Source organism: Erpetoichthys calabaricus, chromosome 2, assembly GCF_900747795.2.
Source record: "Erpetoichthys calabaricus chromosome 2, fErpCal1.3, whole genome shotgun sequence".
NCBI classification, from domain to species: domain Eukaryota; kingdom Metazoa; phylum Chordata; class Cladistia; order Polypteriformes; family Polypteridae; genus Erpetoichthys; species Erpetoichthys calabaricus.
The window spans coordinates 347,134,640-347,158,134 of NC_041395.2; the positions used below are offsets into that span (position 1 = coordinate 347,134,640).

Genomic DNA, 23,495 nt, shown 5'->3' on the forward strand with positions numbered 1-23,495 from the left:
AGACAGATGGGTGCGGTTTCCTGCCTCAGTTGGAAAGCAGGGATAACTGCTCTGTTGGGCCCTTGAGCAAGGCCCTTAACCTGCAATTGCTGAGTGCTTTGAGCAGTGAGAAAATCGCTAGATAAATGCAAAGATTTATTATTATTATTGTAACAAATGGACAGAGGAAGACCAGCTTACTGGCTAGGCGGCAGTGTCCCCTCTGGTATGGCTTTGGTTTGGACACTCTCAGGAGTCATAGTTCTGTTGGAGGGTCGGTGGGTGCTGCCATTGGCTGCTGTTACTGGGAGACGGCTAACCCTGTTTTATGGAGGTTCAGGCTTCCCCGGAAGTGCTCTCTTTCCTGGGTGCTCTCAGTTCCAGTCTCAACAGCTTTCTCAGGCAAGATGAAGTCAGGAAAGGAAGAGAAAGAATTGTGCATGTGCTATTGTAGAAGAAAAGAAACCTGCTTTTGAAGTACTTCTTCAAAATAAAACCCAGGACTTGCATCATGGTCAGTGGAGTTGCAGAGTCAGAAGCATTTCAGAACAGGTCTGTTTATACAAATATCACGTGACACTTTGACTGCACACAGCAAGATCCTTGTCAACTATTGTTGTGACGTCTGAAGTCAATTGGCTGGACCAGATCTTATTTAGGGGTTTCATAGAAAAGGGGATGGATACATATGCACTCCCAACTTTTACTTGTTTTGTTTATACATACACATAAGGTATTTTATTTTCTATTTCACTTCAACAGTTTGGACTACTATACTGTTATGTTCATTACATAGAATCTACATGGAAATCCATTTTAATTCCAGATTGTGATGTAACAAAACAGGACAAACACAGAGGTGGGTGAATACTTTTGCAAGGCACTGTAAATGAAGGGTCATAAGATATTACATTCGACACTGACACTCCAAACGGCCACTGCACTAACAGCCAAAGCTTCAGATGATGACAGTTACACTCAAGTCTCTTTTCTACAGACACACAAAAATGAGCGTCGCTGTTCGCCATCACTGTACTGAGGTCTGCTTAATCAGGGTCACATGGGGGCCTTCGTCCACTACATGACGCATTCAGCCACAAAGGCAATTCACAGTGTGCAAGTCTCCTAACAACCTGTGGAAGGAACCCTTTAACATCCAATTCAGGAACTGAGCCACTGTCCAAGTGCTGGGAGGTGGAAAATCTACGCACCACGTAAGCTTTGGAGCCTCAAAACCAAAAGGCAGACTTTCTCATCTTTACTTGAAGACAAACATGTTAATAGCTCACTAGTTGGAAATTTGCCCTCTTTGTCAGAGACACAAACATTCAAAGAGCAGCCGCACAACAGTCTGAGCATAAAACAGCAATAAGAACCTTAAAGGAGTCACGCAGTTACAAGACTTGCGACCCTTTAAAGAAGGAAAATGAAAAGAATGAGGAGAGCAACAACAACAAAAAAATAAGAGACAGCAGCTGATGTGACAAGCTTTCTAAGTGTCAAATATCGATGGGAGCCTCACCCAGCTCTCCCAGGACACAGCAACGTCCAAAGTGCACCATATCTGAACCAATGATCAAGTCAAGTCAAGTTGGGGAGCATGCACTGGTACAGCAAGTTGCCGCACCCACCACACGACGAAACAGCTCGGGATCCCAGTTGGCAACCTCCCCAGGCAGATACACGGTCCAGTCCCACCCTCCGGAAATGACCATCTATCTGCTGCAGACAGGTGTTACATGGACCACCCCTTGGCCTGGTCCAGCCGCTCGGGTCCCCAACAATGAGGATCCTACAAGCTGGATCACGCTCGGGGAAATACGGCACTACGGCCATGTGGCGCAACTGACGCTCCCTCACAATGCAGGTCATGTGCCTCATTCGGGACACCATGAGCAACCACTCATTCGGCACAAAGTCAAACCAACGGTACCTAAGGATTTCCCGGAGAGACACAGTACCAAAGGAGTCCAGTCTTCATCTCAGGTCACTGGATAGCGTCCATGTCTCGCAACCAGGAAGCACTGATGCATCTCTGTTAATACATCAATGACTAGGACTGATCAGCTACTTACCAGTTTATCCTGCGCTGTTACTTTGTATACTTCTAATGTTCAAAACAATTTGCTTCCTGTTTCTTTAAACAAATCTGCGTCTTTCGGGTTTCACGTGTTTGCTGTGGTTCCCTTTATCTACTACACTGGTTACCTGTATCATTCAGAATTGACTTTAAAATACTGCTTATGGTTTACAAAGCCTTAAATAATCTCGCTCCATCTTATATATCAGAATGTCTGACATCTTATACTCCAAATCGTAACCTTTGATCTTCAAATGAGTGTCTGCTTAGAATTCCAAGAGCTAAACTTAAAAGAAGTGGTGAGGCGGGCGGCCTTCTGCTGTTATGCACCTCAAATCTGGAATAGCCTGCCAATAGGAATTCACCACACTGATACGGTGGAGCACTTTAAAAAACTGCGAAAAACACATTACTTTAACACAGCTTTCTCATAACTTCATTTTAATTTAATCCTGATGCTCTGCATATTCAATTAATTATCATTACTATTCATAGTGGCTCCAAAATCCGTACGAACCCCTACTTTATCTTATGTTCTTTTTCCGGTTTTCTGTGGTGGTGATCTGCACCACCACCACCTAATCAAAGCACCGTGATGTCCCTACATTGATGGATTAAAGGCCAGAAGTCCATGTGACCGTCATCATCAAGTCCTTCCATGAAAACCCTGAATACAATGAGGACTGATCATTTATGTCAAGTAGACTTCCTAGAGGGGGCTGGGTGGTCTCATGGCCTGGTACCCCTGCAGATTTTTTTTTTTTTCTCCAGCCGTCTGAAGTTTTTTTTTTTGTTTTTTTCTGTCCTCCCTGGCCATCGGACCTTACTTTTATCCTATGTTAATCAGTGTTCTCTTATTTTAATTCTTACTTTGTCGTTTTTCTCTTTCTTCATCACGTAAAGCACTTTGAGCTACATTATTTGTATGAAAATGTGCTATAGAAATAAATGTTGTTGTTGTTGTTGTTAGAGCCAAGGAAGGTAATAAGATACATTTTTAAATATTTGACCTCTCTTGCCCTGTGAGTTCCTTTAGCACCTTTCCTTTGTATCCTCGCGAGTCTGAACCTCACTTGACCGATGCCTCCTCTCTTGGACGTCACTTCTCCCTGTCATTTCAAGGTGATTTGTTTGCCTCCTGTCTGCTTTTATACTTCCCATCTTTGAAGGCAACTCTCAGTGTACCTCCTATGAATAAACTCCTCCTTGTGTGTCTCGCACTTCTTTTGATTGCATCACCAAAGTCAAACTGACCAATCATGTGAAAGGCCAACTGACCAATCAGATCACTCTGAGAGACTGGGCCGCCCACACACACACAGAAGTAGACTACATTTTGTTTGATGATTTGAAACCACTGTTGTGACAAAAATAGATAAAACAGGGGCAAATACTCAAACAGAACGTACCGTCACAGGTGAACGTGATGGGCTGCTGGGAGCCTCCTGTCTCTATGGAAACCTTGACACTGCTGCTCTCTCCTTTCATATCTCTCTCAAGCATCACAGGACTTAGGATGTAGCCAGGGTTAGTGGACATGTCATCATGTGGGTACTGGGACCGCAACCTAAAGGTGATAAAAGGATTAAGATTTATGCTGTTTAAAGACATGACAAAGAATAAAGATTACTCATAAAATTATTTGACACTAACAGAAGCTCAAAACACAAGACATCAAATTCGTGGCATTTCACCCCCTTGTCCCTAAAGAAGCTGCTTTCACAACTTGTCACCTTCAGCCCCATGCTGGCTGTCACACTTCTTTTCATAGCTGGAAGGAAAACTGTAATGGGATGTCAGCCACATAATCCAATGCCATTCATCCTTTTCTTTCTGTTCTCACATACTCCGTGAGGATGCCAGTTCCTCACAGGGCACGTGTTCACAAAGGGGGACAATTAGCAGATGCAGAGCGGAGTTCAGGGGGAGATCACATCAATTTAACACAATGAGGACTCTCTACTGTCTACCCCGGACCTTACTTTGTGACTTCTTTGAAGAAGTCTTGCAGCTCCTCATTCTGTGTTGCCATCTCTTCAAGGATTTTATCAGCATTTTGAATTCTTCCGGTTTCTTGGTCCACCTGCACAAGAATAAAAAAAGAACAGTTTCAGACATCTGTTCAAACATTTACTTGGTTGGACGCACACAGCCCTTTCCTGTCATCACACTTGGGTTAGATGTCAAAAATGAAAACACTTGTTGAGGGGTGGGGTGGAGGGGGGGATAAGGGAACATCACAACAGTCACAAACTTGACAGAAGCTCCAGCTCTTTTATAGGAGTCAAAAGTGCAGCGGTGGCACCAAAGTAACAGGCTTGGCCTGGTCAATGTCCTTAAGACTGGAGGTTGCACTGAGACGTTTCACAAATGAGCAAAGTACGCTGAGCTCCTAGGGTTAAGGCAACGACCAACGTGAAACTGGCAAGTCCCCCCTTGGAGATCATTTTACTGTCGGAGGGGAGTATTAAGATAAAATCAACATGGAGTTTGTAAACCTGAGATTTTTGAAAGTCCACATCAAAACAGTGAGCCACTTCTCCATATCATGGGTGCCTTTGGTTTTCAACATTTTTTATTCAGAGAAAGTCAGATATTTACTTCCACTAAAGAAAATACCAAAATATTGGGACTGCACAGTTTTTAATTTTGGATTGTCCAGTATACCCCACAACTTAGTATAGTGTTTAAAAACCAAGAGGATGGTGAGTTTTACTAGAGACGATACCAGCTAACCATTTAAAATTACAAATAGACTGATTTTGGAAGGGACATGAGAAAAACAGATCTGTAAAACGGTGCAATCCTCTATAATAAAATCCCTGTGTGCGTCCATGTGTCGTCTGGTGAAGTGAGCATGCGCGAGGCACGGTGCGATGCTTCAAAGGCCGCCTGATGCGTCACACAAGACGGAGAGGGCGGGACCTATAAAATATTGTGTGGCCGATCCAATTAGATTTCTGGAAATGAGGTAAGACTTAAAACAAAAGGCACGAAAAATCCAATTGGGTACTGAAACGCGGAGACCAGCTTCCCCAAAGAGGTGGGATTAGTGTTTGTGGTTGTGCAAGTGATCACTCTGAGGATGTCAGATTTGCGATTAAAAAGCCTGGCCCAATAAAGTGTAAGTCGTTGAAGGGGTTTTCCTAAATATACGAATTTTCATATTACAATAGGATGACTTTTAAAAGTAGATTTATTTTCGCGCACATAAAATCCATTGCTGGGGAGACGTCACACAGACAATCAGCTGCACACCAGCACAGATTAAAATACTTGCTGGGGAACTGCACAGTACTTGCTGGAGAGACGTCACAAGCACGATTATCAACTACACGCCACACATTACATCAGTTGCTGGGGAGAATCTGCTGATTGCTCACTGTTGTGACAGAAAATTAAACGCATATTACGGACATCAAAGCCAGTATTACTGTCAGAGAAAATTACAGGCATTTTACGGAAATACAAACCAGTATTACTGCGAGAGAAAATTAAAGGCACACAATACAGTGACGCATATTACAGCCACATACAAGCCAGTATTACTGTAACAGAAAATATTACGGATGTACAAGCCTATATTACTGTGACTATCTACTAACAACATGCCACCCAAAAAAGAAGAAAAAGATATTGAGCGTCAGAAAAACGCTAAAAGATAAAGAGCAAATAGATCTATAGAGGAACAGGAAAATGAGCGTAAAGAAAATTCTCAAAGAGAATGCACTACTGTTCTAGCGCCTGTTATTGTAACGGGCTTAATGTCTAGTATTAAATAATTCAATAAAAAAATGTGTGGGGCAACCTGCCACTGTCAATCTGTACCTTTAAATAAGACTTCATTTTCACTAATATGAACTGCTCAAAAAAATTAAAAGAGCACTTTGAAAACAAATCAGATCTCAATTCTGCTGGCCATCTCTACTGGTATGGACTGATATGGTGATGTGTTAGGAACGAAAGGATGGAAATGAAAATGATCAACCGACAGAGAGAGGGCAGAATACAAAGACGCCCCGAAAATCAAAGGGATAAAATAAGGCGGCAGGCGAGTCCATTATGCAGAAATGTCATAGCAGCAAGTCCAAATTGTACTCAGTAGTTTGTGTGCAAACACACACCCCCTATGCAGGCCTGACAACGTCCTAATGAGACGACGGATGGTGTCCTGGGGATCTCCTCCCAGATCTCGACCAGGGCATCACTGAGCTCCCGAACAGTCTGAGGCGTCGGATGGACCCAAACATAATGTCACACCCAGAGGTATTCTACTGGATTGAGGCCAGGCGAGTGAGCGTGGAGGTGGCAGTCAATGGGATCAATTCCTTCATCCTCTTGCCACATGAGGCCGGGCATTGTCTGGCACCAGGAGGAACCAGCATAGGGTCTGACAATGGGTTTCATCCTGATACCTAATGGAAGTCAAGGTGCTGATGTCTAGCCTGTAGAGGTCTGTGCGTCCCTCCATGGTTATGCCTCCCCAGATATATCATCACTGACCCCATACCAACCCCCCTCCAAAACCGGTCATGCTGAACGATGTGACAGGAAGCATCACATTCTCTACGGCTTCCTCAGACCCTTTGATGTCTGTCACATGTGCTCGGTGTGAACCTGCTCTCATCTGTGAAAAGCACAGGGTGCCTGCCAGTGGTGGACCTGCCAATTCTGGTATTCTATGGCAAAAAGAGGGGACGCTGGCACACTGATGTTGTTGCCGCTCCTCCCTGTTAACAACACTTTTCACAAAATTCACCTTAATTCTACACTTTCTTCTGGTTTGTACAATGCTATATACTGTATACGCTGCCGTTCTTTATTATATTCTGTAAGTGCCTTGAGCATGGGAAAGGCGCTATATAAATAAAATGTATTATTATTATTATTATTAAATGCCAATAGAGCTCCACGGTGCCCACTAGAGGATGTCAGGCCCTCAGGCCACCCTCATGACGTCCATTTCTGATTGTTTGGTTAGAGACACCAGTGGCCTGCCTGCTTTGAGCACTTTGAGCTACATTATTTGTATGAAAATGTGCTATATAAATAAATGTTGTTGTTGTTATTGCTGGAGGTCATTTTGTATGCTCTGCCAGTGCTCACCCTGTTCCTCTTTGCCCAAAGAAGCAGATAGCAATGGGTCCTGCTGATGGGTTAAGGACCTTCTATGAGGAGCCCTCTCCAGCTCTCCTAGAGTCACTGCCTGCCTGTCTCTTGGAATCTCCTCCATGCCCTTGCTGGAAGACACAGCAAACCTTCTGGCAATGCCACGTATTGATGTGCCTGCCATCCTGGAGAAGTTGGACTACCTGTACCACCTCATGCTACCAGTAGTGACACTGACTGTAGCCAAATGCAAAATGAGTGACAAAACAGGAGGGAAAAATGTCAATGGCCTCCCTCCACCTGTTAAAATAATTAATTCCAGTTTTGGGGGTCCTCTCATTGTTGCCCCTCTAGTGCACCAAAGCAGGTGAAACTGATGAACAAGTCCCTCTGCTAATGAGTCACAAGTGTCACTGACTTGATGCTATACTCCGATTATAACGGGATCCTTTAAGTTTTTTGAGCAGTGTATCTGAAATACATTGAAACATTCTGTTCGACAGCCCAACTCCCACTCCTCTTTTCGGTGTCCGCCCTTACGCCTCACTGCTGCCATGACGTGTGAGGCATCACTTCCTTGTTCCTGCCGTCCTTTGTGCCTTTGATAACGCTTGTCATGAAGGGTGTTCTAGAAGAATGAATCTTTATTCAAAGACACGACGCCTTTTTGAAAAAACAGATCAATAAATACAGGTCTTCAACATTCTGACAAGACAGCCAAGTAAAAGCAACGCAGCCAGCACTCGAGTAAATATCTCTGCACACCTGACATGGAGAAATGAACCGCAGCTGTCAAGATCAACACCTCTGCAGTGCTGCCTGGCTATTAAAATGAAATCAAAGCGAAACGTCCCCACACGGCTCTCAAAGCTGCATTTCACTATTTTTTTCTTCCTACTTTCTTGTTAACTTGCCTTCCTCAAACTGCTTACGAACCCCAACAACAAGCACTTACCAAGAATATCTGATAGCTGCCACTTCTATTACCCATCCAGAGAGTTCATTACAAGCAAGGTTTACAAAGAAAGAGGAGCCCGGGGAACACCACATGCCACTTCAGAGACATGGAAGCCGACAAACAGCCAGTCGAGCCTGCTGCTCCTGAGACGCGTGCACTTCCAGTAAGCCGACAAAAGCCGAGAGCCAACAGGAACTCTACAACACAATAGATGCCACTGAAACAATGGCTGTTATGAATGGCGTCTTTGACACCACACTTCCTCTGTTGGGCTGGGATGCACATCTTCCAGTACCTGCAACAAGCATCGCTCCATTTTGAGACTGGGTGACGCATAAAGATAATGGAGACATGAAAAGGCGCAACGATAAGTGGAAAAGATGACTGAGATGACAAAGGAAGAGATGCTATTTATGAAATAAAGGCTAGAGAAGAAAGAACAGACATGTATGAGAGGCACTATATTGTATGTTAAAAGACTAAAAAACAGGACAAAGATATGACACAAAGACTGATTCAGAAAAGACAGGTGGATAGAAGACAGAGGAGACAACTAAGGCACAGAAAAAGTGTGGACAGATCTGAAACGTCATATGTGAAATCAAGACTGAAGAACAACAGATACAGTAGATTTGAAAGGCACTATATATGTTAAAGGCTGAAATAAAAAAAAATGAGGACAAAGAGATGCGAAAGGTCATATGTGAAATAAAGACTGAGGAAGAAAAGATAGGTGGATGCGAAAGATACTATAAATCAGAGACAAAAGGTCCTAGGTGAGGTGAAATGAGAGCTGCAGAAGAACTGGGGTGCGGGGTCTGCTGGAGTCTATCCCAGCTAGCAGTGGGCACAAGGCGGGAACAAACCCTGGGCAAGGTGCCAGTCCACCGCATGGCAAACACACACACTTTCATGTCTTTGGACTGTGGGAGGAAACCAGAGCACCCAGAGGAAACCCACGCAGACATGGGGAGAACATGCAAACTCCACGTGGGGAGGACCTGAGAAGAGAACCCTGGTCTCCTTATTGCGAGGCAGAAGCTCTACACTGCACCACCCATTACTGCAGATGTGAAAGGCACTATATGATAAAGCAAAGGGAGGAAAGAGCAGATAGACTTGAAAGGTGGATGGACAGGCAGACTGGTATGAAAGACACATTCAGTGAAATAAAGACTGTAGATACCACCTTTGCTGGACTGGTATTGCAGCTAGAAGAGGGGATGGTTCCTTACCCAGACGGGAGGCTCCTCAAAGGCAGACGGGCATCCCAACCAGGGATGAGAAAGGAACCAAACCCGAAAGAGATGGCCAGAACAAATGGACAGACAGCCCACCTGAAGTGGAAGAGGTCGCGGGGGACTTTCTATTGAAAGATGGCAGTAGTCCTCCAAGAAGGCGCCCATTCAGACCCCAGCAGGGAATGCTGGGAGATGTAGTCTGGCAATACAGCCCTGCCTGGGGACCATGGGTGCCACAAGGGGGCGCTGTAGGGAGATGCACTTCCCAATTTCTGGGACTTCCACGTAACCCAGAAACGCTTCCATTGAGCAATCGCCCTGGCATGGGAAGTCCTCCCGGGTCCGTAATAAAAGGGACCACACTCCCTAATCCAGGTGAATCGGAGCTGGGAGGACATACAGCGACACTCGAGTGGAGGAGGGCAGTGCAGTGCTAAGAAGAAGAGAGTTACTGTGGAGAAAGAAAACCTGCATATTGTGTGCTCTTCTTACTTTGAGGAGGAATTGGTGAATAAACCATCCTTTATTTGAACCCGGGACTCTTGGTGTGATCGTGTGTGGGGGTTTAGGGCTCGCTGAGGCCCCGGTTTCCATTGTAAGCCTGAAGAAGAAAGAACAGGCAGGTACGAATGGCACTATATGTCAAAGAGGAAAGGTGAAAGGTGCTACATTTCACAAAGAAAACGAGTCAAGTCAGAAGGAGATGGACATTATGAAAAAGACGTTGATGGACATAGATAAAGGACCAATAGAGTGAATATAAAAATGGCAGGCGTATATGATGAAAAAAAATTAAAGATCTATCAGGTCAAAATGTTTTCAGAATCAACCAATCAGATTCAATTCCCTGTTAAATAGAAGTGGGCTTACACCTGCCATCGGTCCAAGTGCCTCTGACTGCCTCCACATAAAGCTCTGCTGTCCTTGTCAGACTATCTGGGCTTCTTCTTGGCTGCATGCTACTGCCTATGCCATGGTCTTCAAAGAGCTTTCAAAACGTGAACGGGATCTCACTGCTGACAGGTATCCATCCGGAGCAGGGTGCAAAAGGAAATTCAAGCCATTAGATATAACACAGAGCACAGCAAGGACAATCATCCACAAGTGGAGAACATACAGTGCTGTGAAAAAGTATTTGCCCCCTTCCTGGTGTCTTATGTTTTTGCATGTTTGTCACACTTTCAGATTATCAAACAAATTTAAATATTAGACAGATATAACCCAAGTTATATCAAGTTATATAACCCAAGGAGTTTGCCCAACCAGTCCACATGTGCTTTGTGGATTTGGAGAAGGCATTCGACTGTGTCCCTCGAAGCATCCTGTGGGGTGTGCTCCGAGAGTACGGGGTACAAGGCTCGTTGTTACAAGCCATCCAGTCCCTGTACAGGAGGAGCAGGAGCTTGGTCTGCATTGCCGGTAATAAGTCGGACTCGTTTCCTGTTGAGGTTGGACTCCGCCAGGGCTGCCCTTGGTCACCGATTCTGTTCATAAGTTTTATGGACAGAATTTCTAGACGCTGCCAAGGAATGGAGGGGGTCTTGTTCGGTGACCTCAGAATCTCGTCTCTGCTATTTGCGGATGACGTGGTTCTGTTGGCTTCATCGGACAGTGACCTCCAGCTCTCACTGGAGCGGTTCGCAGCCGAGTGTGAAGCGGCGGGGATGAGAGTCAGCACCTCTAAATCCGAGGCCATGGTTCTCAGCCGGAAAAGGGTGGGAGGATCTCTCCGGGTTGGGAACACAGTACTGCCTCAAGTGGAGGAGTTCAAGTATCTCGGGGTCTTGTTCACGAGTGAGGGAAGAATGGAGCGGGAGGTTGACAGACGGATCGGTGCGGCATCCGCAGTAATGCGGGCTCTGAAACGGTCCGTCGTGTTGAAGAGAGAGCTGAGCCAAAAGGAGAGGCTGTCGATTTACCAGTCGATCGACGTTCCTACCCTCACCTATGGCCACGAGCTTTGGGCAGTGTCCGAAAGAGCAAGATCACAGATACAAGCTGGACTTTCCCTTAGAGATAGGGTGAGGAGTTCAGTTATCCGGGAGAGACTCTGAGTAGAGTCGCTGCTGCTCCGCATTGAGAGGAGTCAGTTGAGGTGGTTCGGGCATCTGGTTAGGATGCCCCCTGGACGCCAATCCTGGGGGGGTGTTCCGGGCATGCCCCACTGGGAGAAGGCCACGGGGCAGACCCAGGACACGCTGGAGGGATTATATCTCCTGGCTGGCCTTGGAATGCCTCGGGGTCCTCCCAGAGGAGCTAGAGGAGAGGGCGGTCTGGGCTTCCGTGCTTAGGCTGCTGCCCCCGCGACCTGACCTCAGATAAGCGGTGGATAATGGATGGATGGATAACCCAAGTAAACACAAAATGCAGTTTCTAAGTGATGATTTTATTTTTTAAGGAAAAAGAACTATCCAAACGTAGATGGTACTGTGTGAAAAAGTAATTGCCCCCCTTGTTAAATCATGAAGTAACTGTTGTTAATCACACTTTTTGGAAAGCTGAGCTCAATTTCACTAGCCACAGCCAGGCCCGATTACTGCCAGACCTGTTGAATCAAGAGATCAATTAAACAGATACCGATAGACAAAGTGAAGTAGGCCAAAAGATCCCAAAAAGGAAAACATCATGCCACAATCTAAAGAAATTCAGGAAAAGATGAGAAACAAAGTAATTGACATCTATCAGTCTGGAAAAGGCTACAAAGCCATTTCAAAAGGTGAGAGCCATTATCTACAAATGGAGAAAACATTTGTGAACAGTGGTGAACCTTCCCAGGGGTGGTCAGCCTAAACAAATTACCCCCAGAGCGCAGCAATGACCTCATCCAAGAGGTCACAAAAGAACCCTGAACAACATCTACAGAAGTGCAGGCCTCACTTGCCTCAGTTAAGGTCAGTGTTCATGACTCAATCATAAGAAAGAGACTGGGCAAAAATGGCATGCATGGCAGAGTCCTAAGGCGAAAACCACTGCTGACCAAAAAGAACATAAAGGCTTGTCTCACTTTTGCCAAAAAAAATCTTGATGATCCCCAAGACTTCTGGGAGAATATTCTGTGGACTGATGAAACAAAATTGAACTTTTTGGAAGGTGTGCATCTCATTACATCTGCCGTAAAAGTAACACAGCATTTCAGAAAAAGAACATCATACCAACAGTCAAACATGGTGGTGGTAGTGTGATGGTCTGGGGCTGATTTGCTGTTTCAGGACCTGGACGACTTGATGTGATTGATGGAATCATGAATTTTGCTCTCTACCAAAAAATCCTGAAGGAGAATGTCCGGCCATCAGTTTGTGACCTCAAGATGAAGCGCACTTGGGTTCTGCAGCAGGACAACGATCCAAAACTCACCAGCAAGTCCACCTCTGAATGGCTTAAAAAAAACCAAAATGAGATGCTGTGGCATGACCTTCAAAAAGCAGTTCAAGTTTGGAAAACCCTCCAATGTGGCTGAATTGAAACAATTCTGCAAAGAAGAATGGCACAGAATTCCTCCACAGCAATATAAAAGACTCATTGCCAGTTCTCGCAAACGTTTGATTGCAGTTGTTGCTGCTAAGGGTGGCACATCCAGTTATTAGGTTGAGGGGGCAATTACTTTTTCACATAGGGCAATGTAGGTTTGGATAGTTTTTTTCCTTAATAAATAAAATCACTTAAAAACTGCATTTTGTGTTTACTTGGGTTATTTTTGTCTAACATTTAAATGTATGGGATGATCTGAAACATTTAAGTGTGACAAACGTAAAAAAAAAAAAAAAAAAGAAATCAGGATGGGGGCAAATACTTTTTCACAGCACTCTATGGCTCAACACTGATGCTAGCAAGAACAAGATGACCCTCCAAAACTGATGAGAAGGCAAGGAGAAAACTGGTCAAGAAAACTGCCAAGCTGCCTATGGCAACATCAATGGCCTTGGTGTTAACCACTAGCATCTCTCGGGGCTCAGAATTCTAAGTAAAGGGTTGACCCTAATTGGGACTCTGGTTAACCTGTGTGTTCGCATGTCCAGTGTCCACCGCTGTACTGATGCAGGTTTAGTACATGTCCTTCGTGTGACAGTTCTTGAGACAGTCACCAATGCATAGGCAGACGTCACAATGAGGATGGTAGACACGCGTTTCTCTGTGCACCCTTCTTGGATTTTTCCTATTGCTTGTTGCTGATGAAAGGGCAGAATGTCAAAGCCTGAGCCACATGACTGACGCACCCCTTGTGTCTCTGCAGACTACCATAGCACAAGGCTTAGTGACCCACACATTTCCCAGACACAAACACTGAAACTTGCTGCTTTGTGAACAGTGCTTGGGGCCTAACGTCTTAGTTGTCACTCCATCAGATCATAATCACCCTTGCCTTTGTGCCACACACCTACTTGCACCACAGTCAACTTTCACATGACCAAATTCACCAGACATATCACAGCGGTTCAGCCTTACAGTGCCGTATGCATCAGTTTCTGTGCAATGTCTATGTCTGATGACCAATTCACATTGTCATCACTATCACTTGATTCCATTAATGGTTCTGTTTGTCCTAAAACTGGCTTTACAGCTTTTTTGTTAACACGCCATTGTGTTTTTTGTTTGAAAGCTCCATCCCAGTCATTAATGTCAATGAGTTACTATAGAGTGACAGAGAGCATAGAAATCTTTATTTTGAACTAGGATGCCATTTTATCCACTAGATGGCAGCAGAATACTATCCAGAGAGTTATTCAGGCTTCAGGCTCAACACTCTACACCGGATCATAAGAGCCTAATCGGAGACACGCTCAGGCTTAACCATTTGTACATAGAATTTCAAGCCAATGACAGGGGTTAACGCCAAGGAGGTTAAACGAGTTCAACGGCAGTTACTGTTGGACATAGGTCAGAAGTACTGGACCAAAAAAAATAGGCCTGGAGGCCATAAAAAGGCTATCACAATATAACTTGTTTCTTACAGTCGTGTTTTTATCCAGAGGTTTTCAAATACAAAGGTGTCAACCTTCAGGGTGCTCATTTCGGAAACTGTTGAAAAATGCTCTCTCTTTACTGGGATGCGGTCACTCAAGGATTTCTCCACAACAACAAAACAAAAAACATACAATTTTCCAAATGAAAATGATAACTTTATGACACGAAAATCAACTTTCCTTTTCTGCACTCAGACACACACACACAGCCAAGATGTTAAAAATCAACTTTTCTCAACATTTTCATCACTGAATCGGAATCTGAACATAACCGGATAGTGAATTTTGACCCCACACAAAACTTCCAATTACCATTAATGTCCTTCCGTGTCGGCATTATTATCGACCAATGTCCGTAGTTATTTGGTGCCCCCTTTTACTTATGGTTGTCAGGGTGTTGCTATGAAAGGATAGCCGGGTGTGCACAACACGTGATGTCAGTCGCTTGAATGGCCTAATGGTCGAGTTGTGCATTTCCTGCTCATCTGAGTTTTTCACATATAAACAAAAAAAACTTGCTAATGGGAGATTTGCTTCAGACTTTGGTCTCATCGTAAGAGAGGCTTTTGCTACGATTAGTTGACTTCAATTCTCGTTACTGTTAGGGCTTTGTTAAAAGGCAGGTAGGCATTTTTCGTTATTGGCTCACTGTTCTGACAATGTTATATCTGCTGGTTCTTTTCATCTAATATTCTGCCTCCTTTTACTGCAGCATAATAAATACTTCCACCTAAATATTTGTGAGGATGATATATTTATAACACAAATGCAAGAAAAAACATCTATAGCAATACCTACAAAAAAAATTTAATGAAAGAATACACTTGATGGTTGTACCATTTGAAAAAACAACTAAGACAGAGTGATATCCCGTGTAGCGGGTAAGTGGCTCGGGCCTACACTCTGGACATCTGATAGTTCATGAGCTGAACAGGATCAGCGGAGAGAAGAGACACAGACAAAAACTGAAGGGTGAAAGGTGCAAGTTTATTTACAAGTGTGCTGTACAACAAAAAACACTTCTGCTTCACAGTCCTTCAGCACTGACACTCCATCAAAAATACATAAAAACAACAACAAAAAAAAAAAAAAAAAGGGAATAATATACAGTATATATAAAAAGTACTTTTTAAAAACTACACTTAAGTTAAAAAGTGTACTAAAAAGTAAAAAATAAGTCTCTCATACATCACTCATAAAATAAAAGTGTGGGTGCCTTTCATGGCAAAAGCGCCCACACTTTTATTTTACGAGTGATGTATGAGAGACTTATTTTTTACTTTTTAGTACACTTATTAACTTATATATATATATATATATATATATATATATATATATATATATATATATATATATATATATTATTTTCAACTTTTAGTCTTGGGCTTTAGTATAACTATGTAATAAATATTTTAACACTTCCTTTAATATTTCTATCCGTTACTATTGCCATCTATTGGCGAAATCTTTAACCATTCTTCATATGAAAATTTCTTAATTAACATGGATTAATTGATCAATTAGTGAAACTGATTATTGATTCATATATTGTCATCGGAAGTGACAAAATTTCAAGTCATTTGGACAATAGGAAGTGGGTTAAATATCAATTACAAGATTTGTACCAGACAACAAACAGGTGAAGTTAAAAGGAGCGTGGTAAAAATATGGCGTATTTACAAAAAACAGTGGAATCCTACAAACTACACACACTCCAAATTTCTTTATCTTGAGCTCAGAAAGCTCCAACAGGAAAAATAAAATAAAAAAAATGCACAAGAAAAAAAAATTCAAGTGTGTGTATATACAAAATGAAAAAAAAAAACAAACAATTGCACCAATTCCAAAATCAAAACCTTCCCAACAGCAAATAAGTATATATACCTCCACCAAAATGATCACTCGGAGATATATAAATACCGTTTATACTTGCGTATAAGTCGAAAAATCGATCATAAAATTAGACCCTGACTTGTTCAAAAATGCGAAACTTTTTTTTTTATATCTTCTTGCCTCCTCCAATCTCGCACCAGTTTCTCAGACACACTGAATTTTGTTGCAGCAGCACTGTTACCAATTTCTTTCGCCACTTCAACGACCTTTAATTTAAAACCAGCTTCATATTTTCTTCTGACTGAACGCTCCATTGTAGATAAGGGATGCTCTTATAATAAAGGTGTATGAGGGGGTGAGACACAAAAAACACAAAACAGTGCAAATGTCGCTTCGGAAGTGTGCGGGTATTACCGTGTGGTCATGTAGGCACAAAACTCTGTGGTTACTCTCTCAGGTGGGCGTTAGCATATTGTAATCTTTTGGACCAATAGCGTGAGTTTTTTGCATTCAACTTATACAACTGACATTATAAAATACCAGAAATTATACATTAAAATCAAGCCCCAACTTACACACGGGAGAACTTAAACGCGAGTAGATACGGTACATTTACAAAAAGAATATTTACAAAGCCGTCAAACTGCTCCTTCAATTGCTCAGCAGTGCTTAACCCTACCTCGCCTTTAGGTCCACTGACGACCCCTGTTGGCCAGCAACTCCTTAAATATCACCAGCAAGGTTATCCCACCAATCTGCCACCCCCCCATCCAAAGGATGACTGATGGCTATACTGAGCTCAAGCACACCAGTTGCCGACTCACCAGTAAGTAAATCTCATTTATTTACAATTCGGGATCCCCATCTCTGACACAACCTTGGTTACAAAAGCAAATGACAGCTTTTTCTTTCAGCTGCTCCCATTAGGGGTTGCCACAGCTGATCATCTTCTTCCATATCTTTCTGTCCTCATCATCTTGCTCGGTCACACCATCACCTGCATGTCCTCTCTCACCACATCCATAAACCTTCTCTTAGGCCTTCCTCTTTTCCTCTTCCCTGGCAGCTCTATCCTTAGCACCCTCCTCCCAATATACCCAGCATCTCTCCTCTGCACATGTCCAAACCAACGCAATCTCGCCTCTCTGGCTTTGTCTCCCAACTGTCCAACTTCAGCCGACACACTAATGTCCTCATTTCTATTCCTATCCATCCTCGTCACCCCCAATGCAAATCTTAGCATCTTTAACTCTGCCACCTCCAGCTCTGTCTCCTGTGCCACCATCTCCAGCCCATATAACATAGCTGGTCTCACTACCGTCCTGTAGACCTTCAGTGTCACTCTTGCTGATACCCGTCTGTCACAAATCACTCCTGACACTCTTCTCCACCCACTCCACCATCCCTGAACTCTCTTCTTCACTTCTCTTCCACAATTCCCATTACTCTGTACTGTTGATCCCAAGTATTTAAACTCCTCCACCTTCGCCAACTCTACTCCCCTCATCCTCACCATTCCACTGACCTCCCTCTCCTTCACACACATGTATTCTGTCTCGGTGTTCCTACTGACCTCTCCTCTCATATCTCCACCTCTCCAGAGTCTCCTCCACCTGCAGATCACAATGTCATCAGCAAACATCACAGTCCACGGGGACTCCTGTCTAATCTCGTCTGTCAGCCTGTCCATCACCATTGGAGATAAGAAAGGGCTCAGAGCTGATCCCTGATGTAATCCCACCTCAATCACTCCTACTGCAGACCTCACCACTGTCACACTTCATATCCCGTACCACTCTTACGTACTTCTCTGCCACTCCTGACTTCCTCATACAATACCACAGCTCTTCTCAGTCATCCTGTCATATGCTTTCTCAGGTCCACAAAGACACAATGCAACTCCTTCTGGCCTTCTCTAAACTTCTCCATCAACACCCTCAGAGCAAACATCACATCTGTGGTACTCTTTCTTGGCATGAAGCCATCCTGCTGCTCACTGATCATCACCTCACTTCTTAACCGAGCTTCCACTACTCTTTCCCATAACTCCATGCTGTGGCTCATCAATTTTATTCCCCTGTAGTTACTGCAGTCCTGCACATCCCCCTTATTCTTAAATATCAGCCCACCAGTACACTTCTTCTCCACTCCTCAGGCATCCTCTCACTTTACAAGATTCCATTAAACAATCTGGTTAAAAACTCCACTGCCATCTCTCCTAAACACCTCCATGCTTCGATAGGTATGACATCTGGACCAACGGCCTTTCCATTCTTCATCCTCTTCATATCCTGTCCTTACTTCCTCCTTGCTAATCCGTTGGCACTGGTGCGCCACACCTTAAACCACCTGCACTGGGCAGGCTGCGAGGACAATGGGGTGTTAAACTGAACACGTGCAGAGGAGCCCATATTGGTCATTATGGCGGCTCCCCGTGTGCCCAGACTCGCCACACCTCACCGCGCTCACCTGCTAGATGGCCCCTGAGTTCCTGCAGCAGCGCCTTCAACACACAAATGGTAAGCGCCCTTCCTTTACGCAGCTATACTTTTGTCCCCTTATAAAAAATGCTGCTCGGTTTAAGGTTTCTTTAACTTAAATTTGGTAATGCATGGACCCCGTGAATTACCACACAGAGCCACCTCCTGGGTGCTTAATATGCATGGAGTTTGCATGTTCTCTCCACAGTGACTCTAATTTCCTCTAACAGAAAAAAGGCCATACTGGTTAGTTGAACTAACACTGCTAAATCGGCTCCCTATATGTGTGTGTTCATCCTGTGATGGACTGGCATCCTGTCCAGGGGTTAGGAAGATGAATGAATTAAGGCAGAGGTCAAAGGGATTGAAATGCCCACCCATCCATTATCTGCTGCTTATCTGGATCTGGATCACAAACGCAGAGGACTTACCAATGATGCCCAGACTTCTTTACTTCCTGACAACTCCTCCAAAGTGATACCGAGGTGTTCCTGGGACAGCCAAGAGATATAACCTCTCCAGTGTGCCCTGGGTCTGCACACCAAGGTCACTACCCTGGGTGAGAGTGCCCGTAAAACATGCCCAGAGAAACCATCCAGGAGGCATGACAGTCAGATGCCCACACCACCTCAACTGACTCCTTTCCATGTGGAGGAGGAGCAGCAGCTCTACTGTGAGTTCCTTCTGATTGTCTGTGCTCCTCACCCGCTCTTTTATGCACACCTAATTACATTTTATTCTTGAATTTAACTCACTGTTACAGAAACAGGCATTAAACAAAACTGTGATAAACTCTTTGAAGTAGGGATTAGAACATATAAAAATGCTTTGAAATGCACTTGAAAGATACACCAACACTTATGAATGAAGCAACTAGTTTTAATGGCAATAAGGAGCTTGAAAAGCTGAGCGGTAGGAACCACTGCCACTGTTTGAAATTCCCAGCATGCCGAGTTTGCATCAAAGCCATGCCGTCTCTGGGACGTATGGCAGCTGTCTGTAGCAGGAGGTAACTTAACGAAGTGTATTATTCAGTGAACAAGATCACCAGAAACAAAAAAGAGTATTCACTGCAAATTTTCCTGGAAATCTGACTTTGTTCAGCTTAGGCAAATTTTTTTTTTGCCAGTGCCCCATGATGCTTTGTAAAGCCAGCATGACATCACAGAGCTGTGGCAGCCTTAAGCAGAACTTCCATGACTTTTGTCAAACCCATGGTGAATCAAACTCTGCAGAGTTCGTTTGCCACTAGTAATGACAGCACATCTCTGCCAAGGGATCAATTATCAGTTAGTGGTGGCTTTTCATGCCACCATATGAAGTACTATGTCACCATCAGTCTGAATGATGTTTAGCAAGGGGTCGCCCTAACTGGACATATCTGTGGCTCATGGCAGTTCCAGTTATTTATGCAGTGTGGATTATAGTATTCAGTAATTTTATGAATAAGTCCGAGACATTTTACTGTAAAATAAGAATTTCTGCCAGTATTACCATATTCAATGCAAGTTCTGACTTACATATAAAATCAGGCTACAAACATCATCAGGAACAAAGAGATAAGATACCCATCCTGAATATAGTGGTACAATGGCATCCTACTTCTGCAGTCCTGAGTTTAAATCTAAAACCAGGGAAATATCTGTATGGAGTTTGTACGTTCTCCCATATCAGCATGGCTTGTCCACCCACATTGCAAAAAAATTGTCCAGATTAGATGCCCACTGCAGGGTTTTGTTTGCACCCAATGCCTATGGGCTGCTAAAAAAAAGCAGCTTCTCCTCTCAGTTTTGAAATGCATCACACATGATGAAGGCTATGATTGCATACTATGATTTCATGCATCCACAGCAGAAATGTCAACAAAGCTGTGGTTAACGCTGAACTTGCTGGTAAATACGGAAGGCACAAAAAGGCCTTAAAAGCCATCTCCATTCACATTTACTCTTATTTGCAGCTTTGTGAGAAACTTCATTAGAGCTTTCTCAGCTCATAACTTGCCTCAGTGAAAGTAAAACCTGGATGGAGCGGAACACTTTAAAATTAAATTGCAGGAAAACTGAACTCTAACAAATTGGCACTGAAGCACAGCTTAACAAAATGAGCTCCTTTTCAATCCCCCTTGACTGTGATCTCATCAGACCTTCTTCTAATACAAGGAATTTTGGGGTCATTTATGACTCCTGTCTTCCTTATTCCAGCCAAATAAACCACATTATGAAACTTTCTTACTTTCTACCTCTGTCACATATCCCATCTTCACTCATTCCTCTCCTTATCTCTGCTAGTGCTGGGAGGTATACCGGTTCACACCGAAAACCGTTTTTTTATTTTTGTTATGATATGGATTTTTCTTATACTGCAACACCAGTTTAAATAGCCTAAACAACATTCGGAATGTGGCGCATCAGGAAACTGTTTAAGGGGGAGACCTTTCTCACTGCTACACTGCTAAACACGCATGCAACGGAGTACATGTGTTAGTGGAGGTATTGAGTGGTGAAAATGGACAGAGAACATTCTGAAACTGAAGCTGTAGCAGATGATAAAGTTGAACATGATGACACAGAAGAACTTTAGCCGAAAAAAGGAGCCCTGTCTGTTGTCTGGAGATACTTTGGTTTTAAAAGGTCGGATGTGGACCAAACAACTATTTACTGCAAATGCTGTCGAGCTAAAGTTGGCGCCAGAGGCGGCATCACGAGCAATATGCTGCACCACCTTAGCCGTAAACATGCATTGGAGTATCATGAATGTATGGAACTAAGATTGGCACCATCCACGTCCTCAGGTAAAACTGAAAAAGCGAGAGGACACTCGAGTCAGACGTCACTTGTAGACATGTTTGCTACAGGTACTGCATACAACAAGAAAAGCAAATGGTGGATCGAGATAACCAACACCATTACAATCCATATAGCCAAAGACATGGTTCCATTAAGTACTGTGGAGAAAGGTGGATTTAGGGTTATGATCAAGACACTGGCTAAAGTACTTGCGACTTGGGATCACATGTCTGGGATCCAAACGGTGATGCCCAACTTGCACCAAGAACACAGAGGGAAGTTACAAGCACAGGTGACTACAGTCACCAACTATCCAACAACAGCAGATATGTGGTCAAGTCGCACTATGGAGCCCTATCTGAGCGTGACGATTCATTTTATAAATGATGACTGGCTATTGAAAGGTTACTGCCTCCAAACAAGCTATTTTCTGAATGACCACACTGGCGAATTACTTGCTGCAGGCTTGCTGGAAGCACTTGATTCCTGGGGGCTTACAGAGCAGAGGCAAGCGGCCATCACAACGGACAGTGGGGCCTACATCAAGAAGGCTGTCAAGATTAACAACTGGACAAGACTCCAGTGCTTTGGACACAGGCTTCACACAGCCATAGGTATGTAATAGTTAAAATAATAAACTATTTTAAGTAATGGTAGTAAAAACATACCATAGTAATAAGAAATGTACAATGAATGTGTGTATAATCAGTTTTCTGTTATCTCTATTATCAGTCAGTACAGGTAGTCCCCTACTTACGATGGTTCGGATTAGATTTGTGTGCACATTAAAATGTTTTTTGGTACAATGTACAATTCTCAAGACAGTGGAATAGGTTATTCTTAGCCAGTCTACTGCAGTGGAAAATGTGGTTAACATCCACATATGCATGGGAAAGAAATACCGTTGAATACCGTGAAACCAGTATAATTTTGAGAAATACCGGTGATATAGAATTTTGGCCATTCCGCCCAGCACTAATCTCTGCTTATATCACATTCAGCATCAATTACTGTACCACCCTACTGGCACATGCCACTTCTATCTTATATCAAAGCTCCAGCTGATTCAAAACTCTACAAGGCAAGAGTCCTGACATGGACCAGCAACATCAAGCACATCACACCCATCCTGCTTCACCTTCACTGGCTCCCTGTGTCTTACAGGTAGTGAATATAAAATTCTATTATTAACCTACAAAGCTTTAAATGACCTCACACCGGACTAGATCAGCAACCTTATCCATTGTTCTGTTCCTGTTTGCCCACTAAAGACCTCTGATTCAGGCCATCTTGTTGTGCCCAACACTAACCTACACTCTATGGGCAACAGCAGGGCCTTCAGCTGTACGGCGCCCACACTTTGGAATGACCTTCCGAAATTAATGAGATGAGCGGACACCAATCATTCCTTTAAAAAAAAAAAAAAAATCGTGAGTGGTTTCCCCTCGACTTTCTCGTATACTCAGATAAGGGGATGGATATTTGAGGAGTAAACTGCAAGACAATGATTATATTTTTATATTATGTACATTAAAGAACCAGCAACAACAAATCAAATCAAGAATATTCTGAACAATTACTATAAAAGTAAAGTTGAATAAATTCTGCAGCTGCATGAATAAAAGTAAAGTAAAGCACCACTTCCGGTTAGCGGAAATTGCTCAAAAGTTGATAGAAATCTACATCTTGTACCTAATGCTTGTATACAAAATTTGGTTGACCGAAGTGAAAGGGTACTCATGTTATCACGTTTACACACACGGTATTTTCAGATTCAGGGAGGTCTAAAACGTCGAGATTCATCAAAATCTTGACTTCGAATTTTTAGACAATTACAATACTTAGCCTATACTTCATATACGAGAAAGTAACAAACAGCTGGAAACTCCTCTGTTTGGGAAGGCTTTTAACGTAACCTGACATTCTGCCCCTTCTTTCAGTTCACCTCCCTGTCCAGATGCTCAGTATAATTTCTGTGTGTGTGTTTATCACAAATCATGTTATTTGTTTAGGCTTTCTTTAAGTACTGAATTCAGTATTTCACTCTGCTTTATTTTTTTTCTCTTTA

At 43.3% G+C, this 23,495-nt stretch overlaps 2 protein-coding genes across 2 annotated transcripts in view; one reads left to right on the forward strand and one right to left on the reverse strand.

Annotated features, from left to right (window-relative positions):
• LOC114647400 (uncharacterized) overlaps nucleotides 1-23,495 on the forward strand; it is a 723,921-nt gene that overhangs the window by 207,126 nt on the left and 493,300 nt on the right. The gene's annotated exons all lie outside the window — the stretch shown is intronic.
• The window catches only part of pik3c2a (phosphatidylinositol-4-phosphate 3-kinase, catalytic subunit type 2 alpha), a 263,160-nt gene that overhangs the window by 120,491 nt on the left and 119,174 nt on the right, over nucleotides 1-23,495 (reverse strand). The window contains exons 3-4 of the mRNA XM_028796109.2: nucleotides 4,042-4,142; nucleotides 3,469-3,626 (exon numbers count right to left, since the gene is read on the reverse strand). Coding sequence (XP_028651942.1) covers nucleotides 3,469-3,626; nucleotides 4,042-4,142 — 259 coding nt within the window. The remainder of the gene's footprint in view (nucleotides 1-3,468; nucleotides 3,627-4,041; nucleotides 4,143-23,495) is intronic.